The sequence below is a fragment of the Sciurus carolinensis genome, chromosome 8 (genome assembly GCF_902686445.1).
Source record: "Sciurus carolinensis chromosome 8, mSciCar1.2, whole genome shotgun sequence".
Lineage (NCBI taxonomy): Eukaryota > Metazoa > Chordata > Mammalia > Rodentia > Sciuridae > Sciurus > Sciurus carolinensis.
The window spans coordinates 81,611,820-81,638,536 of NC_062220.1; the positions used below are offsets into that span (position 1 = coordinate 81,611,820).

The 26,717-nt window shown below is 40.2% G+C and overlaps 1 protein-coding gene across 1 annotated transcript in view; it reads left to right on the forward strand.

Moving 5' to 3' along the window:
- The window catches only part of Dnah11 (dynein axonemal heavy chain 11), a 332,397-nt gene that overhangs the window by 159,806 nt on the left and 145,874 nt on the right, over nucleotides 1–26,717 (forward strand). The window contains 10 exon segments of the mRNA XM_047562330.1: nucleotides 2,268–2,418; nucleotides 5,741–5,872; nucleotides 10,345–10,518; nucleotides 15,407–15,611; nucleotides 17,384–17,549; nucleotides 18,203–18,305; nucleotides 20,244–20,483; nucleotides 22,678–22,839; nucleotides 23,096–23,289; nucleotides 26,473–26,635. Coding sequence (XP_047418286.1) covers nucleotides 2,268–2,418; nucleotides 5,741–5,872; nucleotides 10,345–10,518; nucleotides 15,407–15,611; nucleotides 17,384–17,549; nucleotides 18,203–18,305; nucleotides 20,244–20,483; nucleotides 22,678–22,839; nucleotides 23,096–23,289; nucleotides 26,473–26,635 — 1,690 coding nt within the window.

The window sequence follows — 26,717 nt, forward strand, 5'->3', positions numbered from 1 at the left end:
TCATCCACTTATTAGCGATATCATTCTTCCTTTGGTTTTTTGAGATTGGCTTATCTCACTTAGCATGATATTCTCCAGTTTCATCCATTTGCCTGCAAATGCCATAATTTTATCATTCTTTATGGCTGATTAATCTAGTTTTCTAAACTAGTATCTAGGGTCTCGCTTTTCCCAAATTTTTTTGTTTCCAAGTGTTTAAAACTATAGAAAAGTTGAAAAGGTGCAATGTACAACCATAGGCCTTATTCCTACAATCACCACTTGTTACTATTTTACATTTGCTTTCTCTCTGGCTGTGCAGTCAGTCTCAGTCTCTCTCTCTCTCATAGGCATAGAGATATATTTTATTATTTTTTTCAGAAATATCTGAAAGTAAGTTGGAGATATTAAGATACTTCATCCCTAAGTACTTCAGGCATTAATCTCTTGAAAGCTAGGTTAGCTTTCTACATGAACACAATATGATTAACACACCTAAGAAATTTATCCTTAATATGTTACCTAATAGTCATTTTTTCAAATTTTGCCATTTCCCTCAGTAATTTCTTTGAGGCTACTACCACTGTGGCTCAATGAATAGTAATCAGCTATCCCTAAATGCAGAACCTTCAGGGCTATTTTTGAGGCTACTGCTCCTAGTTATTCTTGAGATGTCCTCTGTTCCATTACACACTTGGAAGTGACTTTGGGGGGAGATGGGAGATAAAAATTTTAAAACCAGTCAGAGCTGCCACCTCTTGTACCAGATACTACTTCACTCACAGTGCACACAGAGGTAGAGGCAAGATCTGAACCCAGGTGCTAATTAATAACCTTAACTGAGAGTTTGTTATACATCAGGTAGTAATCTAAGCACTTTACATTTAGATTGGTTCAATTCTCACAACAAGAAAGTCTTTATAATTGTCTTCATTTATAGATAAGAAAGTTGAGGCACAGACAGGTTAAGTAACCTACCCAAGATAACACAGTTTAAAAATGATGGCACTAGAATCTAGATTCAGGTAGTCTGAGTTTTAGAGTTTTGTCTCCTTGTGCAGTCCTCTTCTCCACCATAAGCTCTGGATACCAAGATTCTACTCCAACAGCTGATGGACAATAAAACCAGTAACTGGTGGATAAGTGTGACCTTCATGACTTTGTCCACCTGCTTTGCTTTGTTCTGGGTTCCCCATCACTACCACTGAGAGATCCTCTATCAAATCACTCTCCCATCTGGACTTCCATGAGAACCGTTCCTCTTGGACCTGAAAAGTTTTGACAGATGACATTTTAATAAATCTAACTATGGCATAAGACAGTTGACTATTTAATAAAACCCTACCATGAAATCTCACGGAAAGCAAAGGAAGCCTTTTGTACAACAGTCAGCTTGCCCTAATTTCTTCTGATACTCAAAATGTGAAATCTCATTTGCTTAAAGCCAAGTGTAGCTGCAATTGGCCTGTGATCACACTGCTGCCCTGTTGGCTGTGGAGTGGATTTATTTTCTCTGCTTCTTCCTTGATCAGAACTTCTTCAGTGATTATTTCTCATTTAGCACCTCTTAGTTCACCCCAGAGACTACTCTGGATGCTACTAAGTCATGCTTTGTTTTATTAATACATAGCTTATTAATATGTTAGAGGTATTTAATGTATCAAAATTAAAATTTTATAAGGTTCAGATTGATATGTGTGTGTGTGTGTGTGTGTGTGTGTGTGTGTGTGTACAGACATATCAATTTATAAAAGCATGAGATCCCACTTCAGAGTCTGTGATTGGAAACACATTATCAGCTACTGGTTGTTAGAAACATTGAGTCCAGTGGAAAAGGAGGTCGTTCGAAATTGCCCCTGTGGAATTTTCACCTCTTTTGTAACTGATTTCTCATTATTAAATAATTGATGCCAAATGTAATCAAGAAAAATGCCTGGCTGTTGTCATAAATAAGGCCTCTGCCATGAAAACAGTTCGTCCCTGAGGGAATGCCGGGCTGCACTTCCTTCTAAATGCTTCATAATGGCCTCCTTACCCTCTATTGTGTTTGGCTTCTAAGTGCTATTAGAAGTTTCTTTTGCATTCTTTTCATTAAGTTAAAAATGGCCATTAAAGCAAGTTTTTAAAGGGCCATTTTAAAATATCTCTGCTTTGAGAAACAGAACGACCCCACTAAACAGATCCCTGAAGTATTGCAGCAAGCTGTGTTGAAGCGGAACTCTGCACGTGCTGAAATTCTGCTTTTCAAGCCTGGTGTTCAGTAAAAGCTTTTCTGTGTTTCTTTTCAGGTATGTGGCCAGTTGGATAGACAGAAGGCAGCATCAATCAGAAAAGGCCAATTTAACTATTCTTTTTGATAAATATGTTCCAGCATGCTTGGATAAGCTGAGAACAAGCTTTAAGGCCATCACCTCAATTCCAGAGAATAGCCTGGTGCAGGTTTGTCCTCAGTTACACTGTCTGACATTCAGGTCCTGATGGGGCTTGATAAAGACAACACATGTTTTTGCTTGCTTAGGAAGGTGGAAAGATTTCTGGGATTGTTAGGATGCTCCTGCCTCAGGCCCTGGTTTCCCTGAAACTTTTTGCAAACCCCTATCACATGCTTCACACCACGTTGTCATTTGGATTTGTGGTCAGTTTTTCTCAAGATTATTAACGAAAGGACTAAAGTCATATTTTATTCATTTTCTTACACCCAGCGGTTTACATAGTTCCTAGCACATAGCAGATGCTAAATGTGTTTGTGGAGTGTTTGTTCCTCCCGAGTTTGTTGGAACAGAATTAGAAGAACAAGCAGCCTTAGTTTTTCTAGCTGCTGTGTAACTTGCTCAGAGAAGGTACTCAGTATGTTTGGGGTTTGTTTGTTTTGCTTAGTGCTGTGGATTGAACCCAGGGGTGCTCTCTCACTGAGCTACATCCCCAGCCCTTTATATTTTTTACTTTGAGACAGAATCTCACTAAGTTGCCCAGGCTGGCCTCAAACTTGCCATCCTCCAGCTTCAGTCTCCTGAGTTGCTGAAATTACAGGCTTGTGCCTCTGGGGCCAGCCTCAGTATGTTTTGTGAATAAAGTGAATCTGTGCAATGAAAGATGTCCAACAGTGAGTAAGGGAGGTGGTCCTAATTCTTTAAGTACCGTCACCCACAGATTTCCCCTCCCCAGAATATTCCTGATTACCTGTCAATCTGCATGAAGATATCATAATATTCTTGGAATAATTTTCTGATCCTCCTTGTGAGTCAACTGGTAAGAGTGAAGGGTATGTGTGATTTGTTGTCATGGAAGCGAAGGGAAATAATTTACAGTGCACAGAAATGAAGATTGTGATCATAATCTCAGCATGAAGAAAAGCTGTCCCCAGTCCTTACATATATCCAACTTCACAAAAGGGTCACAATTGAAACCTTTTTTTTTTTTTTTCAATTCTTTCCTGTAGGAACAAAATTGGTTTCTAAGTACTTTGTTACCATTAAGTTACTGTGTAACCAAATTTTGTTTGAAGCTAAATTAGAAATAGTTGCAGGCATAATAAGAAGGGAAAGTTCAGGTTTTTGGATAATTCACACACCAATTAAGTAAACGATAGTATTCAACAGTAATTATCCGAGGTATAATTTATTTCTGAAAGCAGGTCTGAATTTATTCATAATGAATTAATTATGTGGTTAGCCTAATTAGACTTCCTCTGGTGTAATCCTTGCAGAAGCATGATCGTGTTCTTTCTCAAGTTGACTTGGGAATTTGTGCGATTCTCTGGTGTGAACTTTTTCATTCAAGAGTAGTGTGAAAATAGGTCAGTAGGAATTAATATGACTTTTGCTCTCACTTCTTCCTTTTTGTAGTATTCAGAAATAGCATTTACCCCTAGCTCCCTTTAAGCTGCTGTCTTATGGAGTAGTCTGTGTTCTGTGATTATTTTTAAGTACAGGAATTTGAGACCAAAATGGGGGTAGAAGAGAGTGACTTAAAAGGCCTGGCTTTAGGGCCGGGGATATAACTCCATTGGTAGAGTGCTTGCCTCGCAAGTACGAGGCCCTGGGTTCAATCCCCAGCACTGCAAAAAAAAAAAAAAAAAAAAAAAAAAGGGTCTGGCTTTCAAACATTAATGAACTATTTCCCAATATAGGAAAGATCTTTTTTTAAAAAAAAAATTTTGTCGAAGTATACTGACTCTTTGAGAATATGGATGAAAGTGTGATTTTGTTAATTGCTGATGCAGAACTCCAAGTGTTTTTCAAGTACCATGGAAGAAAAGAGAATTATCATAAGACTTATTGGAGTGTTCACCTAATAACATCACATTGAGACCCTTCAGTCTGTTTAACTGTTCCTTAAAACAATGTGGCTTCTACTTAGAGCAAAACCCTGAGGTTTTTCCTGATAACAAAGTTGATGAGTTTTATTAAAAGACTGTTTCAAATTGGTAAACATGGATGATGTGAAATAGAAATCAAGCAAGATTTTATAATATAATAGTGCTATAACTATTTAAAGAAAAATCATTTCCCCATTTTTCGTGGCTAGAAAAGAAATATTCAGTCAGACATGGTGGTGAATGCCTGTAATCCCAATGACTTGGGAGTCTGAGTCAGGAGGATCACAATTTTGAGACCAGCCTCAGCAACTTAGCAAGGGCCTGTCTCAAAATAAAAAGGACTGCAGATGTGATTCAGTGGTTAAGTGTGCCCAGGTTTGATCCCTGGTGCAAAACAAAACAAAAAACAATGCTAAGCTTCCATTACTGTGCAGATGTGTGATAGTGACCAAATTCTATTATTGCCTCCAAAAACCAAGGCGAGAGTTTCTTTCATTTTTAGGGTCTGTGACAATGCTAATTAAAAACAACCATTTTGTGTTTTAGTAAACTAGCCCTAAATTTGTTCATCTCTGGTTACTATTTCATATGATAAAGCTTTTTGCTGCAAGGTTGACAAGATTGCCTTGCACATGTGGTATCTTTAAACAGGACCAACAGAATGTGTTCTGTTTCACCTGCAGGGTATGAAGAACAAGTTCCTGAACAGCATTTCTTCCAAGGTTAAATGTAGTCTGCTGTCCAAAAAATGCCACTGGCAAGGCTGCTAGTCCAGCTTTCTAAATTTATGACACCAGGTGGAAAAAAATGACTGCCAAAGCCCTAAGGAAAGTGGGTTGCCTAGTATCCACAAGAGGACAGGTTTAGCAATGCCTGTCTGTCCAGTGGAATCTGAAAGATTCAACCCCAATTATATTACAAAGCAACACTTACCAATGAGGAAAGATGTCTTTGATTTGGTTTTTAAGTGAGAAAGCAAATTACAGAATACCATGTTAATAAGAGTCCCTATTTATAGTGAATATAAACAAATATTCATTATTGTTTTTCTTTTAGCTCATATATCTTCCTGGTTTGTCCAGTGATTATTAATTTAATCACTAAAATTTTGTTTTGAATAATTCGTTTTTCTTGGACTATTAAATTGACTAAAAGTCATTTAAAAACTTAGGGGATTGACTTAGATGCCTAAGACAATCTTTTTTTTTTTTTCTCCCAATGTAGCAAGTCAGAGTTCTGAAAAATTATATGATATCCTAAGGATAATAAAAAGTTGTAATAAGAAGTCCTTTGGGCTGGGGATATAGCTCAGTTGGTAGAGTGTTTGCCTCGCAAGCACAAGACCCTGGGTTCAAATTCCCAGCTCCACAAAAAAAAAAAAAAAAAAGTCCTTTGAACCTGTTTTACTATTTAAAAACTCATTGGCTGTTTCTTTTTCTTTAGACCATTTGTGCTTTTCTGGAGTGTTTGTTAACTCCTGAAAATGTACCTTTGGATAGCCCAAAAGAAGTTTATGAAATCTATTTTGTCTTTGCGTGCGTCTGGGCTTTTGGAGGCACCCTGCTTCAAGATCAGGTATATTGAGAAATGGTTGACAGCCCCAGTTTTACTTGCAGGGTGTGGGGGTTGATACATGACTCCTGTTGTTTTGTTATGCTGTCTTAACTCTTCTCTGCTTGCCTTGTTCTCACTGGAACCTGTGCATTCTGGAGGCAGTCCCATGCAGGCAGACGGTTGTCACCTCAGCTGACAGTGAAGTTCATGGCCTTCAGCCTAGCTCACCCCTCTGAGCTCGAGGCTCTGTGTCCACCTGCCTCCAGAGTATTACCTGCTGCATGCTGATCCACAGACCAGCACACTCTGTGCCTGACACACACCTCTTCCTCTCGCCCCACCCAAATTTGCTCCTTCTCTTCAACTTTATTCTCCTGAGTGATATATTCCTTTGAGTTGCTCTAATTAAAAGTATAGGAAAATCACTCTTCCTTTTTTCCACATCCCATGGTCTCAAACTCTTTCAGTATCACTTACAAAGTAGCTGCTGGGTCTGTCTCCTCACTCTCTTATGTACAGCCCTAAAGCAGGAGTCAGTCATCCTTAGATTGCCCTGAGTTCTCACAGTAGCTTAACTCAGGCTGCCATAACAAATATCTTAGACAGAGTGGCTAAAACCACAGAAATTGACTTCTTACCATACTGAAGACTGGAATTCCAAGATCAAGGTACCAGCGTGATGGGGTTCTGGTGAGGACTGTCTTTCTGGCCTCTTCTCTGTCCTCATGTGGCAGAGAGAGAAGGCAGCAATTTCTGCCATCTCTTCTTACACAGGCACTCATCCCATCATGACCTCATCTAAACTTAATTATCTCCCAAAGGTTCCATCTCCAGATACCACCATGTGGGCAGTTAGGGCTTCTGCATCTGAACTGGCAGCATGGAGCAGCAATGGTGGTGGCATGACTCAGTCTGTGGCATAGAGTAACCTTCAGATAGGTCTCAGTGTTCCCAGTTGCTCAGATCAGTCACACACTGTTCCCAAGATAGTCATCTGTGTACCATCACCAATCCTATACCAATTTCTTTTCACTGGTCTTTCCTTCAGCTTCAAGTGAATCTATCATTCATACCTGTATACCTTTTTTCTTTTTCTTTTTTTTTTTTTATAGCCCTTTTGTTGCTTCTGATTTCCTATGGGAAACACTTGAGGTAAAAATTTGCACAAACATGTACACCCCATACAGACAAACAGCTTGGACTTACAAAAGTGAAAGAAACAGGCGGGTCTCATCTCCACCTCCGTGTGGATTTTTCTCATGTCATCTTTATGATAAGTCTTCCAAGTATCTTCATTCTGCAGATAAAGTTCAGCTCAGTGGGATGAAGTACTTTGCTCCGTGTCCCACTGTTGGGAAATGGCAGCAGCAGGATCCCCATCCAAGTTTACTTTCTCCAATGGCCACATTGTCCCTGGTACCTCAGAACCTCTCATGGTCATAGTACTTCCATGCATAATCCTGAATCTTTACATGAAAAACAGATGGCACACGATTTTAAAGCATCCTAACTTTTTCCAGGTGTGAACAGGGGAATTACATCAGATGGCATCATAGCCAAGAGTGACCCACATTTCTGTTGGTTTACTTGTTGTAGGTGCTAAAATAAAGAGCTGATGTAACCTGTGGGCCAGTTCTGCTTTTCATCACTTAGTTACCATCTCTTATAAATAAACTTGGCATTCATTTGGCCTTGAGGATCTTATGACAGCCCTTGACAGAAGCCAAATTTCCTTCTGTAATCTCCAAGTGCTTCCTAGGTTTTAGTGGCCAGTGCTGGTTTAAGAGGGTCAAGGATTGGGTGACTTTGTGGGTTTTTTCTCTAAGACCTGCTTTACACTACGTGTGGGGTACTCCTGCAGAGATGTCAAATAAAGAATCTGCACCCACCACCATGGTTTTCTTTTGACAACTTTCACAAGGTTTTCCCCTTTTCTAGGTCTGTAAAATCTGGTAGGATGAGAACAGCTGAGATTTTTCCTCTCCTGATGTACCTTTTTCCTTCCTCCCACTGAATTCTCTTAGTCTCTCCCGTTTTCCACTTATGACAGTGTTCTACTCAGTGGCTTAAGCCATAAGCTGGGCATTAGTGGTCACCTTCCTCTCCCGTAAGTTCTTTCCACAATTAATAGCCAATATTATCATCAACATCTTTAAATTTGCAGAAGAGCTTTAATGACAAAACATTCCTAAGAGAGGCCATGGGGCTGGGAATGTGAATGAAGCAGACACAAGAAGCGATTTTAGGATAGCTATTCATTAGTTCAACAAATCAGGTGCCTGCTACATGTCTTAGAATGTTGCTTAGGGTTTTTCATAGGCCCTATCATTGAATTAAAAAAATAAAAATAAAAACCTACATGGATGGGTACAATTATTCTTCCTTAACAAATAAGGAATAAAAACTTAGAGAAGTAAATTATCCTGCTTAAGGGCACCATGCTAGCCAGTGCCCTTGCAGATTCACAGTGCAGCAACAGAATTCTGGGTGTTCCTCACCCAGGTCATTAAAGAGAACTCCAAAATGGGTCTCAGCTGACTCCCTGCACTCCAGCAAGCTGCCAACATTTCTCACTTGACTTCTGAAGTCGCCTCCCCCTGGACTTCCTGCTTCTACATTTGCCCTCATAATCCATTATCCACTCAGCAGTCAGAGTGATCTGTTGAAATGTAAACTGAATCATATGACACATTCCAGAGTTCAGAACACTTTAATGGATTCCTTTTGCTTTGAAGGTTAAATTAAACATTTTAATATCATTTCCAAATCCTCTGGTTCTGACCCTGCCTGTCCTTCCCTACCTCATCCTCTGCCATGTCCTGTCTTTCCATCTACTTCAGAGACACTGGCTTGTTTCTTGAACACACCAGGATCTTTCAAACCCCAGGATCTTTGCACATTCTGGACTCTTCATAGAATAGGCTTCTCCCTACTCAGCCTCTTCTCAAGGATGGCTTCCCTGAACACCCAGTTAATGTAGGGTACTCTCCTACATTCATTGGCTTGGCCTCTGCTTACATCATGCACCCCCCCATGTCTTCCCAGTAAACTCTGTGAGCATGGAGATCTTATTTGTTTTCTTCCCAACTACAGAAAAATAAAGTGTTTTAGTTGAATGAATGAATTGATAAAGATTTTTCACCAAAATAATTTTGCTGATTAAATTGTTAGGTAAAGCAAATTTCTTCCTCCAGCGGACACCAGGTAAGTGATAGTCCATGAATTAAGATCAAATTGGTTTGCTTTGATGTAAGACCAATTTTTTAGGGTGATAAAATATCCCATGCTCCCCCCAGAAAATAGTGTGAGTCTAAACTCATTAACTTGTGAATGAGCTGGAGAATGAGCTGGGCAGGCTTATAAGGTGGTAGGAGAGGCCCTCCATGCAAAGACTCTAAAAGTGGGTCATAGTTCAAGGACATAGGGACATCAAAGCATAAGCAGATCGAAGAATTTTTCTGGGACATAATGGGAGTTGAGTCTTTAGATAAGATTGCTAAAGCAGTGGACTTAGACAATGCTTTTGGATTTTACCAAAATTCACTAAGTCTATCCTATGGATGTAGGGGGTCACTGGGCCAGGTTGCCCTATGGATATACAAGGGTTTTGACTGTTATTGGTACACAGTTTCCATTTCCTTTCCTCTATTGTCTAATCCCTAATCTAGCAACAAAAGCCTGTTGTATCTATCATTATATAAAAACAAGTGTGTTCTAGTCAAGAGAGTCTGCTTGCTGCGTAAAGGACAGGAGCCGACAGAAGCTGGTCTCAGGGTTCAGCCAGACCTTTCAACTGCGCCCTGCTTTAAGCAAGCCACACCTTCCTCCATTTCTCCCTCCTCCTACAGAGGTTCCCAGGTGTAGAATTTCAAAGATCAGCAAAGTTTCAATATAGTTTTGTTGGAATGATGCAGGATTGCTAGCCATTTACTTTTTAAGTAAAGGCATATTATAAAAATTCCTATTTAGTGGTACCATCATTTTGTAAAACAAAAGATATTTTAACAACAAAAGGACCAAGGAGTCTATAAACTCAGAATAAAAGACGGTATTTAAATCAATCTTACCAATTTTTTAAAAGTACTCCTTTTTACTTACTTTTCTCATTTTTCTATAAATTGGTATGAACACTGGTATAAATCAATACCAGCATTTTATAACCACTCTCCTATGGTACCTGGCATAGTAATTGCACAATAACTCAGTGAATAACTGAGGTTCACCTAACTAGCTTGCTTTCTTAGTTAATAACTCTTCCACTGCATTTGTACCTCATGGACATGTGGCAGTTACAGCTTTGGACCTCGATGGCACTAGCACTCATCATGACTAATGTCTAGTTATTTATTAGACTTGGTAAGTTCCTCAATCCCATTCCAGAAGTTTCCTTGGTGACTATTCCTCTGTATACTGCAAACCCCGTGTTGAGCAGGCTTTGATGTTTTCAAAATTACCTTTAAAGCTGCAATAAAGATTTCTCTTGTTCTGCTTAGCTTTCTGATTACCAAGCCAACTTCAGCTGGTGGTGGCACAAAGAGATGAAAGCAGTGAAGTTTCCATCCCAGGGAACAATCTTTGATTATTATCTGGACCACAAAACTAAGAAATTTTTGCCTTGGGCTGACAAAATCCCCCCGTTTACCATGGATCCAGATGTACCTCTGCAGGTGGGTGTGTGGTACAGCAGTTTTCTAGCAACAGTGCTCTGATTTGAGGCCTTCTGTAAAACAGTCTTTCTTTCTTGCCAGATGGATAAATTATTGTGTTGATATGCTCAGCATCTAACATTCTTCTCAGAGAAGAAGCTCAAATACAGGAATGCTTAGTGAGATGGCTTTTATTTCTGTAACCTCCTTTTTTTCCCATTTATTTCAACTTAATTCTGTTAACACCTTTTTTTTTTTTTTTTTTAATTTTCCTCACGAGTTTTGTGAAGATTGGAGGGCTCATTCTATTAATTCAATGACTCTTGTTTCTGACCTTGCGTAAATTTCTTAGATAGCACTTTTCACATATAGCTTCCATCTTTTACTCCTCCCCTCAAGTCATAAAATGAATATATTTAATCTTAATGTGGGTGTTTCAAATTTCCAAGGCAGCTGCCAAATCCAAATGAATCTCGTTTTCTTCGATCTCTTAGATTGAGTTATTTTTTGACCGTCTTTTATTCTGCTTTCATCTTTTTCCCATCTTATTTAATTTCTTTCTCAAAATCATGCTGTTCTGATTCATCTTGGAGTTTACCATTTCAAGCAACACTGTATGAATAGGGTACAGAACATGTTAGAAAGCACTGAGGGTCACATAACAGAAAGTTCAAAACATTTATTTTTTTGGAGCTGGGACTAGTATCACAAACTGAGTGATCAGATCCCAGGAACTCTTGGCTCAGCTCTGGAGGCTGGAGACCCAGGTTCACAGTGTTAGTGGGATGGTTCCTTCTGAGATCCGTGAGGCTCCTCTTCTGGCTACTGATGTTTGCCAGCAGTCTTGGTGTTCCCTGGCTGTGGCATCTTCAGTGGGCCTTTCCCCTCTGTGTGTTTTGTGTGTGTTTGTGTGTGTGTGTGTGTGTTCAGATCTGCCAGTTTACAACACCAATCGTTGTGTTAGGAGCGCCTCTCCTCGTGTTAGTTCACTAGTATCACCATAACACCACATTACATGTCGTGTGGCCTAGATGATGGAAATTTATTTTCTCACCATCTGGAGGCTGGAAGTCTAAGATGAGATCGTTGGAGGTTTTGTTTTTCCTCTACTGAGCTAGCAGATGACCACCTCCTACCATGTCCACACGTGATCCTTCATCTGGGTGAAACTCTTTGCACACTATTTCACCCCTGTGCCCACATTTCCTCTTCACATTAACACTTCAGTCACACTGCATTAGGACCCACCTTGTGGCCTCATTTAAAGTTAGTTGTCTCTTCCAAAGGCCCTGTCTCCTAATACAGTCACATTCTGAGGTACTGAGAGAGAAGACTTCAACATGTAAATTTTAGGGAAAACATAGCTCTGCCCTCTGGGCCTTCAAAATTCATGTCCTTCTAATGTGCATAATTTTTCACCCATCCTAATTGCCCCAAAGGCTTTCCCTCTTCTAGCCTTAACTGTAAGTCCCAAACCTTATCCAATATCATCTAATTCAAGTGTGGGTAAGATTGGAGGTACAGCTCATGCTGAAGCAAATTCTCCCCTGCCTTTAAGCCTGTGAAATTAGAGAAGTTATCTGCTTGCAAAATGCAGCTGTGGGGCAGACATAAGATAGATATTTTTGTTCCAAAGGAAAAAAATCAGAAAGTAGAAAGGAGTCTTAGGTCCCTAAAATGTTTAAAATCTAACGGAGCAATTTCAGTTAGATTGTTATGACTAAGAATAATCCTCTTTGGTTTAATACCTCATCCTCCACTGAGAAGTTGGCCCCACTTTCTAGTCCCATTGTCGGGGGAAGTATTGTCCTCTCAGTCCAAGGTTGCAGCCCCACCCCATGGCCCTACATAGTAGTCCTTCCCTGAGGCTTTGATGTGTAGCATCCTGGTCTACTGAAGCCAGAGAAGGGCCCACCCTCTGAAACTGAGGAGGAGATAGCCTCATCCCCCAGGTCTGGGCCCAGGGTGCCAGTGGCTACTCTTTTAATCTCTTAATTAATTTTAGGATCATTTTCCCCTTTCCTGAAAAAAGAACACATGATTGCAGACAGATGGCTTTTTCCTGTAGAATCCAAGAAATCCCTTGACCTATGCCAATTTCATCCTGTCTCTATCCCCTTTAAGCCAAGAGACTAAGGTCCCCAAATTGCCTTCCATAGCTTGCCCCCAATGACCTAACGACCTCTGACTAGGCCCTATCTCTGAGATTCCACCACTTTCCAGTACTGTCATACTGGAGACCAGGCCTACACCACACGGACCTTTGGGGACCACTGATGAAAGTTAGCAAGAGATGACTTGGATAAAGTGGGGGCCCTGCTAGGAGGGAAGAAGTGGAGGACTGAGTGTTGGAGGCAACAAATTATGTCCCCTGTGTCTACTTTACATACTTTGAAATCTTCTTCAAAATACCTAAATTTTAGTTACCCAGCAATGTTATCTAGCTGGTTGAACAATCTTGTAATCAATCAAAAATACTGAAGATGTTAAAACTGGTATCATGAGGTTGGTGCACTTTATCAGTATCATTTATTCAACAGAAAACTGTGAGGACCTAGCAGTCTTACTCTGGACACAGTTGTGCCAAATGTGTCTATTGGGTTAATAACTTCTTAATGTATTAGAAGAAAACCATGGGAATCAGTAATAATAAATCCCCACCAGGCCTCTCCTAAGTGCTGTCCATAGATTACCTAACCTTACAGCAACCTTCTAAGATATGGACTCTTACTAGCCCTTTTTTTACATATGGAAAACAGGAAGAGATTAAGAAATGAGTCCATAGTTATACTGGTAGTAGGTGTAGAATAACCAATGGACCTAGTTTGCCTGGGACTGAAGGGACACTTAACCACTGAGCCACATCCCCAGCCCCTTTTTTATTTTTTGAGATTGGGTCTTGCTAAGTTACCTAGGGCCTCACTAAGTTGCTGAGGCTGACTTTGAACTTGCAATCCTTCTGCCTTATCCTCTCAAGTCACTGGGATTACAGGTGTGTGCCACCACACCAGGCTAGATTTGAAATTTTAAAGTAGGAAATTCTGGGCAAACCAAGAAGAGTTGGTCATACTGTAACAGCAGAGCAGATTTGAACCTAGGCAGTCAGCTCTAGAGTTCATACTCTGAAGCACACTTCTGTGTGGAGGGTGAGATGGAGCTCAGGCCTGATTGACTCAGGTTGGAATCCACATACCACTTCCTAGCCAGCTGTGCTCTTCACCAGTTACTTATGCTCTCTAAGCTTTAGCTTCATCATCTCTGAAGTGGAAATAATAACAAAAGTCTTCCCATAGGACCTATATTATGTAACAGGATGCATGTAAACTATTTAGCATTTACTCAACTCTACTAAGTGTTAGTTATTGGAACTAATGTGTGAAGAAAAGAGCTGATAGCCAACATAAAAAGTAAATGATGACAACTAAGAGAAAAAATATAAACTGTGCCTCTAAAGAAAAGGAAAAAAGGACTATTTAATGTGGCACAGAACTGACTGGCTTCCAGTAGGCCATATGTACCACCGAGATAAAAAGAAGTTCTAGAGTAAATGTTCATATCATGAATTGAATCCAGATTGAATTCTGGAATGATCCGTTTAGTATTCAGGGTATCCGAACCAAGTGAAGAATTGTTTGCCTTATACTTACACCTATTTCTTATGAACAACATGAATCCTGCTAGTAGTTTTTTCCTGTTTTAATTTTGGTCTCTGTTTTAGTTAGCTTTTTCACTGTTGTGACTGAAAGACCTGACAAGAACAATTTTAGAGAAAGGAAATTTATTTGGGGCTCATGATTTCAGAGGTCTCAATCCCTAGACAGCAGGCTCCATTCCTCAGATCTCAAGGCGAGGCTGAACATTGGCAGAAAAGTGTGGCAGAGGGAAGCAGCTCATGTGATTATTATCGAGCAGCAGAGAGAGAGAACTCCACTTACCAAATATGAATATATACCTCAAAGCCAATGCCCATCCCCTCCAGCCAAACCCTCCCTACCTTCAGTTACCACTCAATTAATCCCATCAGGTGATTAATTCACTGATTGGGCTAAGACTTCAGAACCCAATCATTTCTCCTCTGAACTTTCTTACATTGTCTCACATATGAGTTTTTGGCAGTACCGCACATCCAAACCATAACAGTCTCTAAGAAATGTAGCCCATCAGCCTTTAGTCACTACATGGAATTCCATTGCCTGCAGTCTATATCTACTATCTCTTTGTTCTGATCTTGGATGTTAATCTGTGTTCACTAGTTTTTATTGGTGGTTTTCCTTTTGTTGTACTCCTGTAAGCCACTTTGAATTTACTGTGAAACAACATGGTATATGAGTAAATAAATAGCCAGTTTCCAAAATGGAAAAAATCAAGCTTTAACTTTTAACTAAGTAATGCATTCATAATAAGTTTCAGATGTGCTTTGGATTTGTGACTCTTCCACTTGAAAGACACTTGTCCTCCCTCCACCACTCTCTCCCCACACTGACCCTCTTTGGATGGATTGTGCTATTTAACTGGGCCAAGGTGTTGCTGTGGGTTGTCATCTTTGCCAGCTTCTAAAGAGTGGTGGCTAGCTTCTGGAGTGTTCATTGTATTCCCTCAGACGAGTTTCGCGGGAAGGTGAAAGAGAGCTTTAGGGACTAGAACTTGGTTCAGAAAATATACATCAGTTGCTTTTGCTGTGGCATCTTGACAGCATAACCAGTTGCTTTCCTCCAGCTGAGATGTCTGACAGCTGACAATTCAAAACCAAAATTGAGTGGAATCTCTCCCTCAGGCTGTTAACTCAGACTAACAATTCTTTGCATCTCAATTCTAAAGTGACTGTGCTGGATCAGATATAAAATTTTGAAATGCCTGTGTCTCTTCCTGACCTTTCTCTCTCATTCTGGTGTCTCCCACTCCCCCACAGAAAGTTCTGGTTCACACATCAGAGACGACTCGTCTTAAGTATTTCATTGAATTGTTGCTTGAGAAAGGAAAGCCACTCATGCTGGTTGGAAATGCTGGAGTGGGAAAAACCGTCTTTATGAGTGGGACACTGGCAAGTCTCTCTGAGGAATTCATAGTATCCCGCGTGCCGTTCAACTACTACACAACATCTGCAGCCCTGCAGAGTAAGTGCTTCTCCCGCTACATACACAGGGGTGCAGTTGTGAACAAGGTTTAGAGATTGCCTGATAGTACAAGGAATAGAATTACCTCTAGTCGTCAGTGTCCTTACTTTGAAAGAGATATCATTACCCTAAGTCCATGTATGATTACACGAATGATATGAATCCACATCATATACAACCATAGAAAGGAAAAAATGTACCCCATTTGTGTACAGTGAATCAAAATGCAGTCTGTAAAAATAAAAACTAATTCTAAAAAAATAAATAGGAAGAAAAAGAAAACAGAGAGTTAGGATCTCAAATGTTTGAGGTCATACATAGGCAAAGAAGAGATCTGGAAGGAGCAATTTAAGCAAAGACCTGGAAAAGAACATTGTGGGACAAGTTCCATGAATTTGGAAGATGACTGAAACATAATGAGTGAGCAGAAGTTGAGGAAAGACTGCAGTGCCGAGTGGGGGTTACAGTGCACACGGTGACCGGTGGGTGCTCTGGAACATGGGACTTTTAATGTTAAAACTGGAACAGTCTAGTCCTGGACAACCTGGGCTAGCAGATCACCATAACTGTAGAGAATGCTGGGGTAGAAGCTGAGCAGATGGAGTTTCACTTGCTAGGAAGTGGTGAACCATCCAGGGGAAGCAAAGAAGTGTCAGCCAGGTCAGCCGGGAACCATGTAGGGAAGAGGATCATGAAGTGGGAGACCAGTCCTCCTGAGAGTATCCAGCTGAACGTATTGTGGTCTTGAGCCAGAGTTGTAGGAAGGTAACAAGTTGGGAACACGAGGCAAGAGCAGGAGGTACCATTGATGGGCTATTGCTTAGACAGGAGACCGAAAGAAAGTCTTGGCCTGCAACGGCCCAACTGAGAGAATGATAACCTCATCAGAGGCTCAGAAGGCAAAAGAGAGAAGTGGCTCTGAATGAAGTTTGAAAAGAGAGTTAGAATTATTTGAACATCGAAGTGCCAGTAGCTCACGGGAACTGATGTCCAGTCAGCATTTGGGAACATGGGTCTGTTGCTTGGAAAAGGTGTTCATTGTATGCTTCTTTATTCATTTACCCATTTAACTTATTACATATTTGTAGTGGTCATCATATGAATATAACAATTCCTTGACCCCAAAGTATTTATAGTCGGCTGGAAGAGTCAACATGGAATTAGATACTGTGTCTGAGACACACTGTTCAAGATTTTCCACACCCACGACTGACGTATCAACTCTGCATCATAGGCACATGAAAAAATATAAACACAGGGGTGATGTCTACTGTCCTCTGTGCTTTGCATTTCAGTGGTGTAAGAAGAGAGATGTGGGAGATTTTCTTGACCCTCTCCTGTGGTGTCCTACAGGAAAAATGGGGTAGACTTGAGAGACCAGGCTATAGCTGGACCAGCAGCAGGAGCCAGGGAGGGAAGTCTCAGATCAACAGAGAGGTGATCCCAGAAGTGATAGACAATGAGAGTGTGTTGAAGCCTCCAAAAAAGGAGACTTGGAGTGACTTTTGGCAACAGAAAAGACATCAGCAGGAGAGAGTGACATAGGATGAGGTAGCTGGAGACACATCCCTAGTATTAAAGAGTGAATGGGTGATACCTGTGATGATCCCGGAATTCAAGAGTAGACAGGTGATACCTATGGTGATACCTGTGGACAGGTGAAACCATGAGATGAATAAATCAACAAAAAAAAGGGAAGAATAAGAAAAAGATACTAAGGGCAAAAAGTTTATATTCAGCCAGCAATTGAGAGACAGAATTATCTATTTCAGGAATACTTGAGAAACCTCTAGAGAAAAAAGCTGGTCGTAACTACGGTCCAGGAGGAAATAAAAAATTGGTTTATTTCCTTGATGATATGAACATGCCTGAAGTGGATTTATATGGCACTGTTCAGCCTCATGCTCTGATTCGACAGCATATTGATTATGGACACTGGTAAGCAATTCTCTGTATTCTCAAATCTAATTGGATGAACACTTTAAGATGAAATTATCTCCGAGTTTTTTCTCTTTCAGGGAGCATTTTCTGTAAGATCTTTTGGATTTAGGCTGTATCCCTATCCATTTAGACTGTATCCCTATCCATTATATTAGATGGAATAGTTTCCCTTTGTATCTTTCAAAGATTGGATTGAAAAGTAGCCTAGAAACATAGGAACTGTCTAGAGATTATGTTCTCTTTAAGAATTAACTCACACTCAATTATTAAAAAGAAGCTTGGTCAGAGGGTGTAGCTCAGTGGTAGAGTGCTTGCCTAACATGCATTTGGTCCTGGGTTCAATCCCTAGCACTGAGAGTGGAAGGCAGGGAAAGGGAGAGAAGGGGCGAGGTGGGGAGAGGGAGAAAGGAGTAGGGGAAAGAAGCTTGATCTTTTTCTGTAAATATTTGGTAACATTCAGGTCGCAATTGTGGCATCCAAGAGTCAGACCACCTTCAGTTTTCTGGGCTACAGTTCAGTTGTCTCCCAGATCAGATCAACCTCATAGAGCAACTGTAAAAGTACATTTTGTGATGAAATTTTATATGAACTAGTGCATTTCATTGTTATCTCCAGCGTTTGGATTTGAAGTTCTATTTTCTGTCTTTCAGGTATGATAGACAGAAGGTGATGCTTAAAGAAGTTCACCACTGTCAGTATGTCGCCTGCATGAATCCCACCGTGGGCAGTTTCACCGTCAATCCGAGGTTGCAGGTAAGGTGTACGGTACAGCTCTCCCAAATATGAATTGTAGGTTCAAATCCTTGATTCTTGGTGCTTTTGAATACAAAGTAAGCTTTCTACTGGACATTTGGTTAAGCATATAAACTTTTTCTTAATTAGTAGATTCCCTTTTTTTAGAGCAGTTTCAGGTTTATAGCAAAATGAGCTGAAAGTACCATGTGCCCATGAACTCCCTCCCCTCTCTATTTTACCCTAGTATCAACCCACTGCACTAGTTACAACTGATAAGGCAATATTGATACATTGTTATTATCTGAAACTTAGAGTTTACATTAGGCCCGTTCTTCGTGTGGTACGTTCTGTGGGTTCTCACAAACACTTGAGGAAGGTATCTACTGTTATGCTATCATGTAGAATAGTTTCACTGCCCCCAACTTCTTTGGATATCCTGCTTTCCATTCATTTGACCACATACTCAAAAGTAGAATTCCTAGGTCCTATGGTAATTCTGTTTTTTACTCTTCAAGGAATTACTATTCAGTTTTCCACAATGGCTAAATCATTTTTCTTTCCCAGCAGTAGTACTCAGGGTTCCAACTTCTTCACATCCTTGCCGATTCTTCTTACTTTCTCTTTTCCTTTTTCCTCATAGTAGCCATGCTAATATGGGTGAAATGGCATCTTATTAGAGATTTGATTTGTATTTCCTTAATGGTTAGTGATGTTGAACATGTGCTTATTGGCTACTTGTATATCTTTTGTGGGAAATTTCTATTAAAATATTTTGCTGACTTTTGATTCAAGTGTTTTGTTGTTATTGTTTTAGGAGTTCCCTATGTATTCTGGATATTCCTAAAAAATTACCTTCTTACTGTCTCCATAATTTTGCCTTTTACAGAATATCATATAATTAGAGTCATATAGTATGACTTTTTGGATTAGCTTAGCAGGTATGCTCTTTAGGTTTCTCCAAGTCTTTTTGTGGTGTGAAAGATCATTTCTTTTTATCGCTGTTTAGTATACATTGTATGAATGAACACAGTTTATTCATTTACCCACTGAAGGGCAACTTGGTTGCTCTGTCAGATTTTCGTTACTGTGACTAAAATACCCACCAAGAACAACTTGGAGGGTAAAGTTTATTTTGGCTCACAGTTTCAGAGGTTCAGCCCATGGTCAATCAACTCCATTGCTCTGGGCCTTAGGAAGCAGACAGAAAGCAAGGAACAATGATTAAAATATAAACCCAAAAGGCATGCCCCCAGTGACCTACTTTTTTCAGCCATGCCTCACCTGCCTACCATTCAGATTATGAATATATCAAATGGATTAATCCATGGATGAGTTTACAGCTCTCACAATCTAATCATTTTACATCAGAGCATTTCTGCATTTGCACAGGACCTTTTGGGGAATACTTCATATACAAATCATAACAAGTTTTGGTGAGTAAGCATAAAGCTGCTGTAAACATCTGTGTGTAAGGTTTCTGGCGCAGGTAGGTGATGGCTCCACCAGTGCACATGCAGCAATAACATACAATGGTGTCACTCACTCACCTGGAGTCCACTAGGGGTGAGCTGAGTGACTCTGCTGATCTTGGCTGGGCTTGCTTGTAATTGTCTAAGAGTGGACTGTCAGCTTTTCTAGTGTGATTTCAGCTGTAGCTGTAGTAATTGGGACCCTGTGGCTCTGCTTTGGTTTGTTTCATCCTTGGTAGGTCTATAGAGTTCATGAAAAGTCAGACGCTTAATAGATCAAGAAGAAATATGCAGGCCTCTGATGGTGACTGGCATATTGTCACTTCCATCTCAACCTATGGACCTGAGCAAGTCATCTGGCCAAACCCAGTGTCAGTGGAAGACACCAAAAAGTTACATGACAGTGACCTGGATACAGGGAGAAGTGAAAAAGCTGAGCCATTATAATCCCTATTTTGTAGTACTCACATTTGTTCTTTCTTTTCAGAGACATTTCACAGTATTTGCATTCAACTTCCCATCTTTGGATGCACTAAACACCATCTATGGACAAATCTTCCATTCCCATTTCCAGCATCAGGCATTTGGTCCATCAGTTTTCAGGAGTGGCCCTTCTTTGATCCTGGCAACAATAGCATTCCATCAGATGATGACACAAACCTTTTTACCCACGGCTATAAAATTCCACTACATTTTTAATCTGAGAGACCTATCAAACATCTTCCAGGTAACTTGACTGCTCCACATTAACCTTCTCAACTAGAGAAGTAATTGTAGGAATATTAATGATACTCATTTATGGAACTTACCTTTAAAACTATGCTATATAATTTTATATGCATTCTTTTATACTCATAAGCTTCTTTTGAAATAAGTACAGCAGGCTTTTTATTCCCTTTTTTATCAATTAGAACAGTCATTCCCTCAGTTTATAGAGTGTCTTAGTCTCTTTGTGCTGCTGTAACAAAATGCCTGAGACTAGGTAATTCATAAGTAATAAAAATTTAATTCTCACAGTGTTGGAGGCTTGGAAGTCCAAGATCAAGGTACCAGCATGTTTGGTGCTTGATGAACGTCTGATCAGTGCTTCCAAGATGGTTCCTTGAACACTATGTCCTCCTAGAAGGGCAAAAGGGACAATCACCTTGCACCTCTTTAACGTCACTCTGATCTCATAACTTAATGATCTCCTAAATTTTGGAAGACATTCAACTATGTCCCACTTAGCAATAGAAGCAAAGGTGGAGATTTAAACTCCTTAAATTGAGTGAGTGAATGGTCATATTTTGTCATAAAACATTCATATGTGATTGTTAAACATGTATTAGGAGAAATAATTTTTAAATCGATGGAGCATTTTGGTTTGATATTGAAAATTAGTTTGCCTAGCATGTTAGCTTTCTGTTACTATAACAAATACCTGGAATAATCAACTTATTAAAAGAAAAGGTATTTTCACTCACAGTTTTAGAGGCTTCAGTTCATGATCATTTGGCACCGTCAGTTTGGTCATGTGGCAGCACATCAAGGCAGGGATACATCATGGACCGAGATTGCTCACCTCATGACCAGGAAGCAAGAGAGAAGAAGGGACCAGGGTCTCATTATCTCTTTCAGAGTCACAGTACCAATCACCTAAAATCTCCTGCTAGACCCCACCTCTCTACCACCTCTCTGCAGCACCACACTAAGGACCAAGACTTTACTCCATATACCTTCAGGGGGCCCTTAAGATCCAAACTAGAGTATCTGGTAGAAGGACAGTGTTGATATGTTGAGTTTACAAAGGAAGTTCTAAAGAGAGAATTGAAAATCCAGAATTAAGGCAAGTCCAACCAGTATGATCTACCCTGTATAGTAAATGTGATTGGAAGGTTATTTATGTTGTGAAGTTCTTCTGTGAGAGAGAGAAGAGTAAAAACTTTACAGGATTTCTTCATCTTGTAACTCTTCTCAAAATCACTCCTCAACTGCCTCAAAACCCTAACACAGCATCAGACAATAGTTATTAATAACACGGACCATTTCTTTTCATGTCTGTTTTATAGCAACTGCCAGGAAGACTATGCTTAATAAAGTATTGTTTAAAAGCAGATTTGGGGGGAGGTTGGGAATATAGCTCAGTGGTAGAGTGCTTGCCTAGCATGTGTTAGACCCTGGATTTGATTCCTGACACTGCAAAAAGAAAACAAAAACACAGAACAGTCTGAATCATAAGAAAGGGAAAGGAGGCTCTGGGTAAAGTAGAATGTGGTCCTGCCTACTCGCCCTTCATAACCAGCCCATCAGTGGCACCTGATGCTTCCAAGTAATTTTTTTAGCCTTTTGAAGTTCGATTCTCCATAGCTCCATGGTGTTCTGCAAGTGCGGAGCAAGCACACTCTCCATGAGAAGTGGGCCTGTATGAACCAGGATACTGAAGCACAGGGTAGAGTAAGCACAGGAGTCTTAGTGTTTTGGTGCTAATCCCAAAACTGCTCACAAAGTGTGAACTTGAGCAGTTTACTTGGTCTTAACATTGTTTGTCAAGTGAAGGGGTAAGACTGATAGCAAATGATTTTAAGTTAAAAAAAAAAGCTTCCTGTGATTTTCATGTTGTTCGTTCTTTGGTTTTGTGAACTAAATCTGCTGGGAGACTTAATAAGTGCAAGTACTCAGATGTGATGTTTAGTTCCTGAACTGATAAAATACAGTCCTAGTTATATTACTAAAAATGGGTATAGTGATATTAAATTTTTTAATGTTGCTTATCAGAAGATGAAGGTGCTTTGACATGAACGTGTATACACACACACTCTGTAAACAGTATATCTTTTAAATTTCTAAATTTAGCATACAGTTAAAAAGACGATTAAAAATTAATATATTTATAATATCATAATCTCCCCAGTTAAAGGTATGTTTCCATTGTCACCTTATAGGGGATTTTGTTTGCTTCTCCTGAGTGTTTAAAAGGTCCAAATGATTTAATGCACCTGTGGCTCCATGAATCTTCCCGTGTTTATGGAGACAAACTGACAGACACAAAAGATTGTGATTTGTTTCAGAAAAAATTGCTGGAAACTGCTTATAAATATTTTGAAGTAAGTATATGAATTTCAGGGGTCCTTACTTGTGGTGGCACCAGTTAGTGTTGGGGCCAAAGTTAGAGAAGGACATGAGTGAGTTTCAGGTCCTTTTGCAACTGGGATTCCGGAGCATTCTGAGTCTGGACTTGAGACCACTCTCCCACTTACTTAGCTATGGATGCATCTGCAGGCTTTTCCTCTGATCGGCTGCTCTGCCTCAGAGGAGTCTGGATAGCTAACACACCATATTTTTCTTTTCCTCGTCCTGTAGGGTGTCGACAGTCACGTGCTGTGCCAACAGCCCCTTGTTTATTGCCACTTTGCTCATGGTGGGGAAGACCCATGTTACATGCCAGTGAAGGACTGGGAAGTGCTCAAGACAATTCTCATGGAAACATTAGACAACTACAATGAGCTGAATGCCGCCATGCACCTGGTTTTATTTGAAGATGCCATGCAACATGTGTGAGTTGACTGGTCACAACACGTTTCTGTGAATGGAAGCATGATAGTCCCCAGTTGTTGTTCAAGGGGCTGTGCCAAAGCTCTCTGTTTCTCTCCATTGTCATACAGAACTGAAACAAGCAAGTTGCTGTTCATTTTGTCATAATCTTAATGTCTTACACAAGCACACTACTTTCTTCCATGCCATTACATCCATTCAGATTTTCATTTTCTTTGTAGCCCAGTCAGAGAAGAACATTAAGAAAGAAGATAAATTACTCATTCAGAATCACATAGTTTCTAAGTGGGAGAAACAGGACTCAACCCGATTCTCCCGGACTGAGTAGGTTTTGTGGAGTGCCCACTTGAGTGCCAAATAGGAAATGGCATGCTTCCTTAGTACCTTGGGGCAAATTAGAAAGAAAGGATGAAGCATGTTTTATGGGCAGAAAATTAAAGATAACTGTCCTGGGGTGGGGCTCAACTGACAAGGCTCTCCAATCCCTCCTTAACTGGACACCTCATGTAGTGCACAGTTGACCTACCTGTGGCACCCCTGGTCTCAATCATCATTCTCAGTGCAGAGACCCAAAAGTGAGCACCACAGTCCCTTTCCAAATTGAGCTTACATTTTAGTGTCAGCAATGGATGTTTATAAGGACATGAACAAACAAGCAAAAGAAGAAAGAAAGAAAGATATCAGAAAGCAATGGGTCATACTGAGAAATAAAATAGGCTAATTCTGAGAAATTAGATACAGATTGAGGATCCCTTATCCTGAATGCTTAGGTTCAGAATTGTTCAAGATTTTGAAATTTTTGTTCGGATTTTGGAATATTGGCACATACATAATAAGATGTCTTGGGAATGGAACCCAAGTTGAATCATAAAGTTTGTTTATATTTCACATGCATTTACACCTATAACCTAAAGGTAATATTGTACAACATTTGTAGTGTGTCTAATTGGTTATATCGACTATAACCAATTGCCTGATGCTGAATATAGAATTTTCCACCAAAAGTTTTGGATTTTAAGTATTTCAGATTTCAGATTTTTGGATAAGGGACACTCAACCTACATTTGAATTCCCAAAGAAGGCCTGGGTATCCATGGGAGCAGTTGATATTTAAGCTGAAATCTAAATGATAAGAAGGGATTCTAGAAATGTCTGAAAGAACATTGCAGATGGAGGGCAGATTTCATGTGACCCTGAGGTAGGAATGTCCAAGAAACAGAAGAAAGATTTAAGGCGGATATAGCACAGAGAGAAAATAGGGTGAGCAATGTATGTCCAGGATGGAGAGCAGGATCTAGCCTGACTGATAAAGGGGCATTTCCTGAGCGTTAACCAGGGTAAGCACTTTGCTGATGTTCTAAGTGCAGGGAGAAGCTGCTGGGTGGATTTTAGCATGGGGCTGACATGACTGACTCTAATGCTAAAGAACTCGCATTGCTGCCGCTGGGTGAAGAGTCAGTTGCATCTTTACATCCAGTTCTGCTCTCCTGGTCCAAGTCACCCTCATCCTCACTGGCCTTTCTGATCAGTGACAGTGGACAAAGAGGAAAAAGAAAAAATTTTATCATTAGAAACAGGAAGGAGGAGGAAAGAACGGAGGAAGGGAATGGAAACTGAGACAAAACAAATGTGGAAAATTCAGTTTTTAGAATTTCTCTAAAACGTTTAGCCTCTGTGCTTCAGGAAGTTTGGAACCCTCGCTGTGATCACTTGTTATAAAGACACGAAGCACTGATGGATTTACTGATCCCTTTGTAGGGATCCTCTCCTTATTCAGACAGGAGGAGTTTTAATTGGCATCAGTGACTTTGGTGTTCAGTGGGTTGTTCTGACACTGTTCCAACTGGTTAGAATACCCTGACTGCGTTGTGGCTCAGGTGAAGCTAACCTCCCACTGACACAGAGGAAGTGTTCTCCTGTGTAGCCCTCGGTGTGCTGTCCCCTGTGGCCTGAAAGGTAAAGCCGTGTCTTTGATCAGACGTGGTGAGCTGGAAGCCAGGTTGAAGATGATTTAAGAACATGTCCTTGGGTATCATAGAAAGAGAAATTGCCACTTAGGGAATCTCACGAGGCAGGAACCTCAAGGCAAGCGTTAGCATGAAATGCAAACCTGGCCTTGGAGCTTGGGGTTTCGGTCACGTCATAGCTTTCCCACGATGGCTGTGTCATGTGGTCATGTAAAGTAAAATTTAATGGGATAACAACTTGTAAAAATAACCTGTCTTTTTGAATATTAGAGGGTTTGGGGAAGTGTTCATAGGCACTGGTCTTGGTATAATGACCCCAACTTCATTTTTTCAAAAAGCACTATTAAAAAAAAACACATACAAACAAAAAAAACAATCTCTGGATCTTTCAGGGCCTGAAGTTTAAGTTCATTTCAGAAAAGGAAGTTAGAGCAAACACAATGGCACCCTGTTTTATCACTTGTGCATCAACAGGCTCGTATTGTGCTGTGTGTCTTTCTGCTTATAACATAACTATGGTTTATTTCTTCAACTGAACCCACATTTCACTCATGTTAAAGCCAACTTATCCCTAATTTAAGAATGTAGCAATGATATCAACAGCATAAGAATTTGGAACCTCTCAGATGCTATAGCACAGGGATTAGTTGACCATGCTGGAAATTTAAGGTTTGATACTGAATAGCTTCAGTAAATTATTCTACAGTGGTCTATGCAGGGGAGGCTTTAACTGAAGGAAATAAGGGTCATGTTAAACAGAAAGTGTTTAATCTACATGGTGAATCAGGTGGAGATGTATATTAGCCTTAACAAAACCATTCTTTCCAAAATAATGGTACTGGAAGATTCCAGGCCTGCAAGGATATTCTCCCTTAACATCCTTGTACATGGATGCTGATGTGGAATTGGGATCATATCTTGCCGATCAAGAAACTTTGAAGTTTAGACACAAGGCCTTGTATATGTTTTCAAGTATGGTGGTGTATGATAAAGCAAAAGGAGTACAAAGTGTTGCTGGCCTGGGAAAGCTTTTTAGGCACATAGATAGAGGGCAGAGTAGGCAGTATCCTTTTTTGTTGGGGAAACATGTGGACAGGGACTAGTATTTCTAATAAAAATTGGAATTTAGTCTCTAAGTAGTTATCTAATAAAGCAAACCAGACCTATCCCAGGGCATTTGAGATTTCATTTTGGGATGAGTGCTCTTTCTTTTACCAGGTGTCGAATCAGTCGAATCCTGAGAACCCCTCGGGGGTATGCCCTCTTAATTGGAGTAGGGGGCAGCGGCAAGCAGAGCCTGTCTAGGCTGGCAGCTTATATTTGCAACCTCGAGGTCTTTCAGATCACTCTGACGGAAGGGTATGGGATACAAGAACTTCGGGTAAGTACAGTCGACAGCTGTCATCCCTTGCTCTCCGTGGGTATTCGGTTTCAGGACCCCCACAATGCCCAAATCTGCAGCT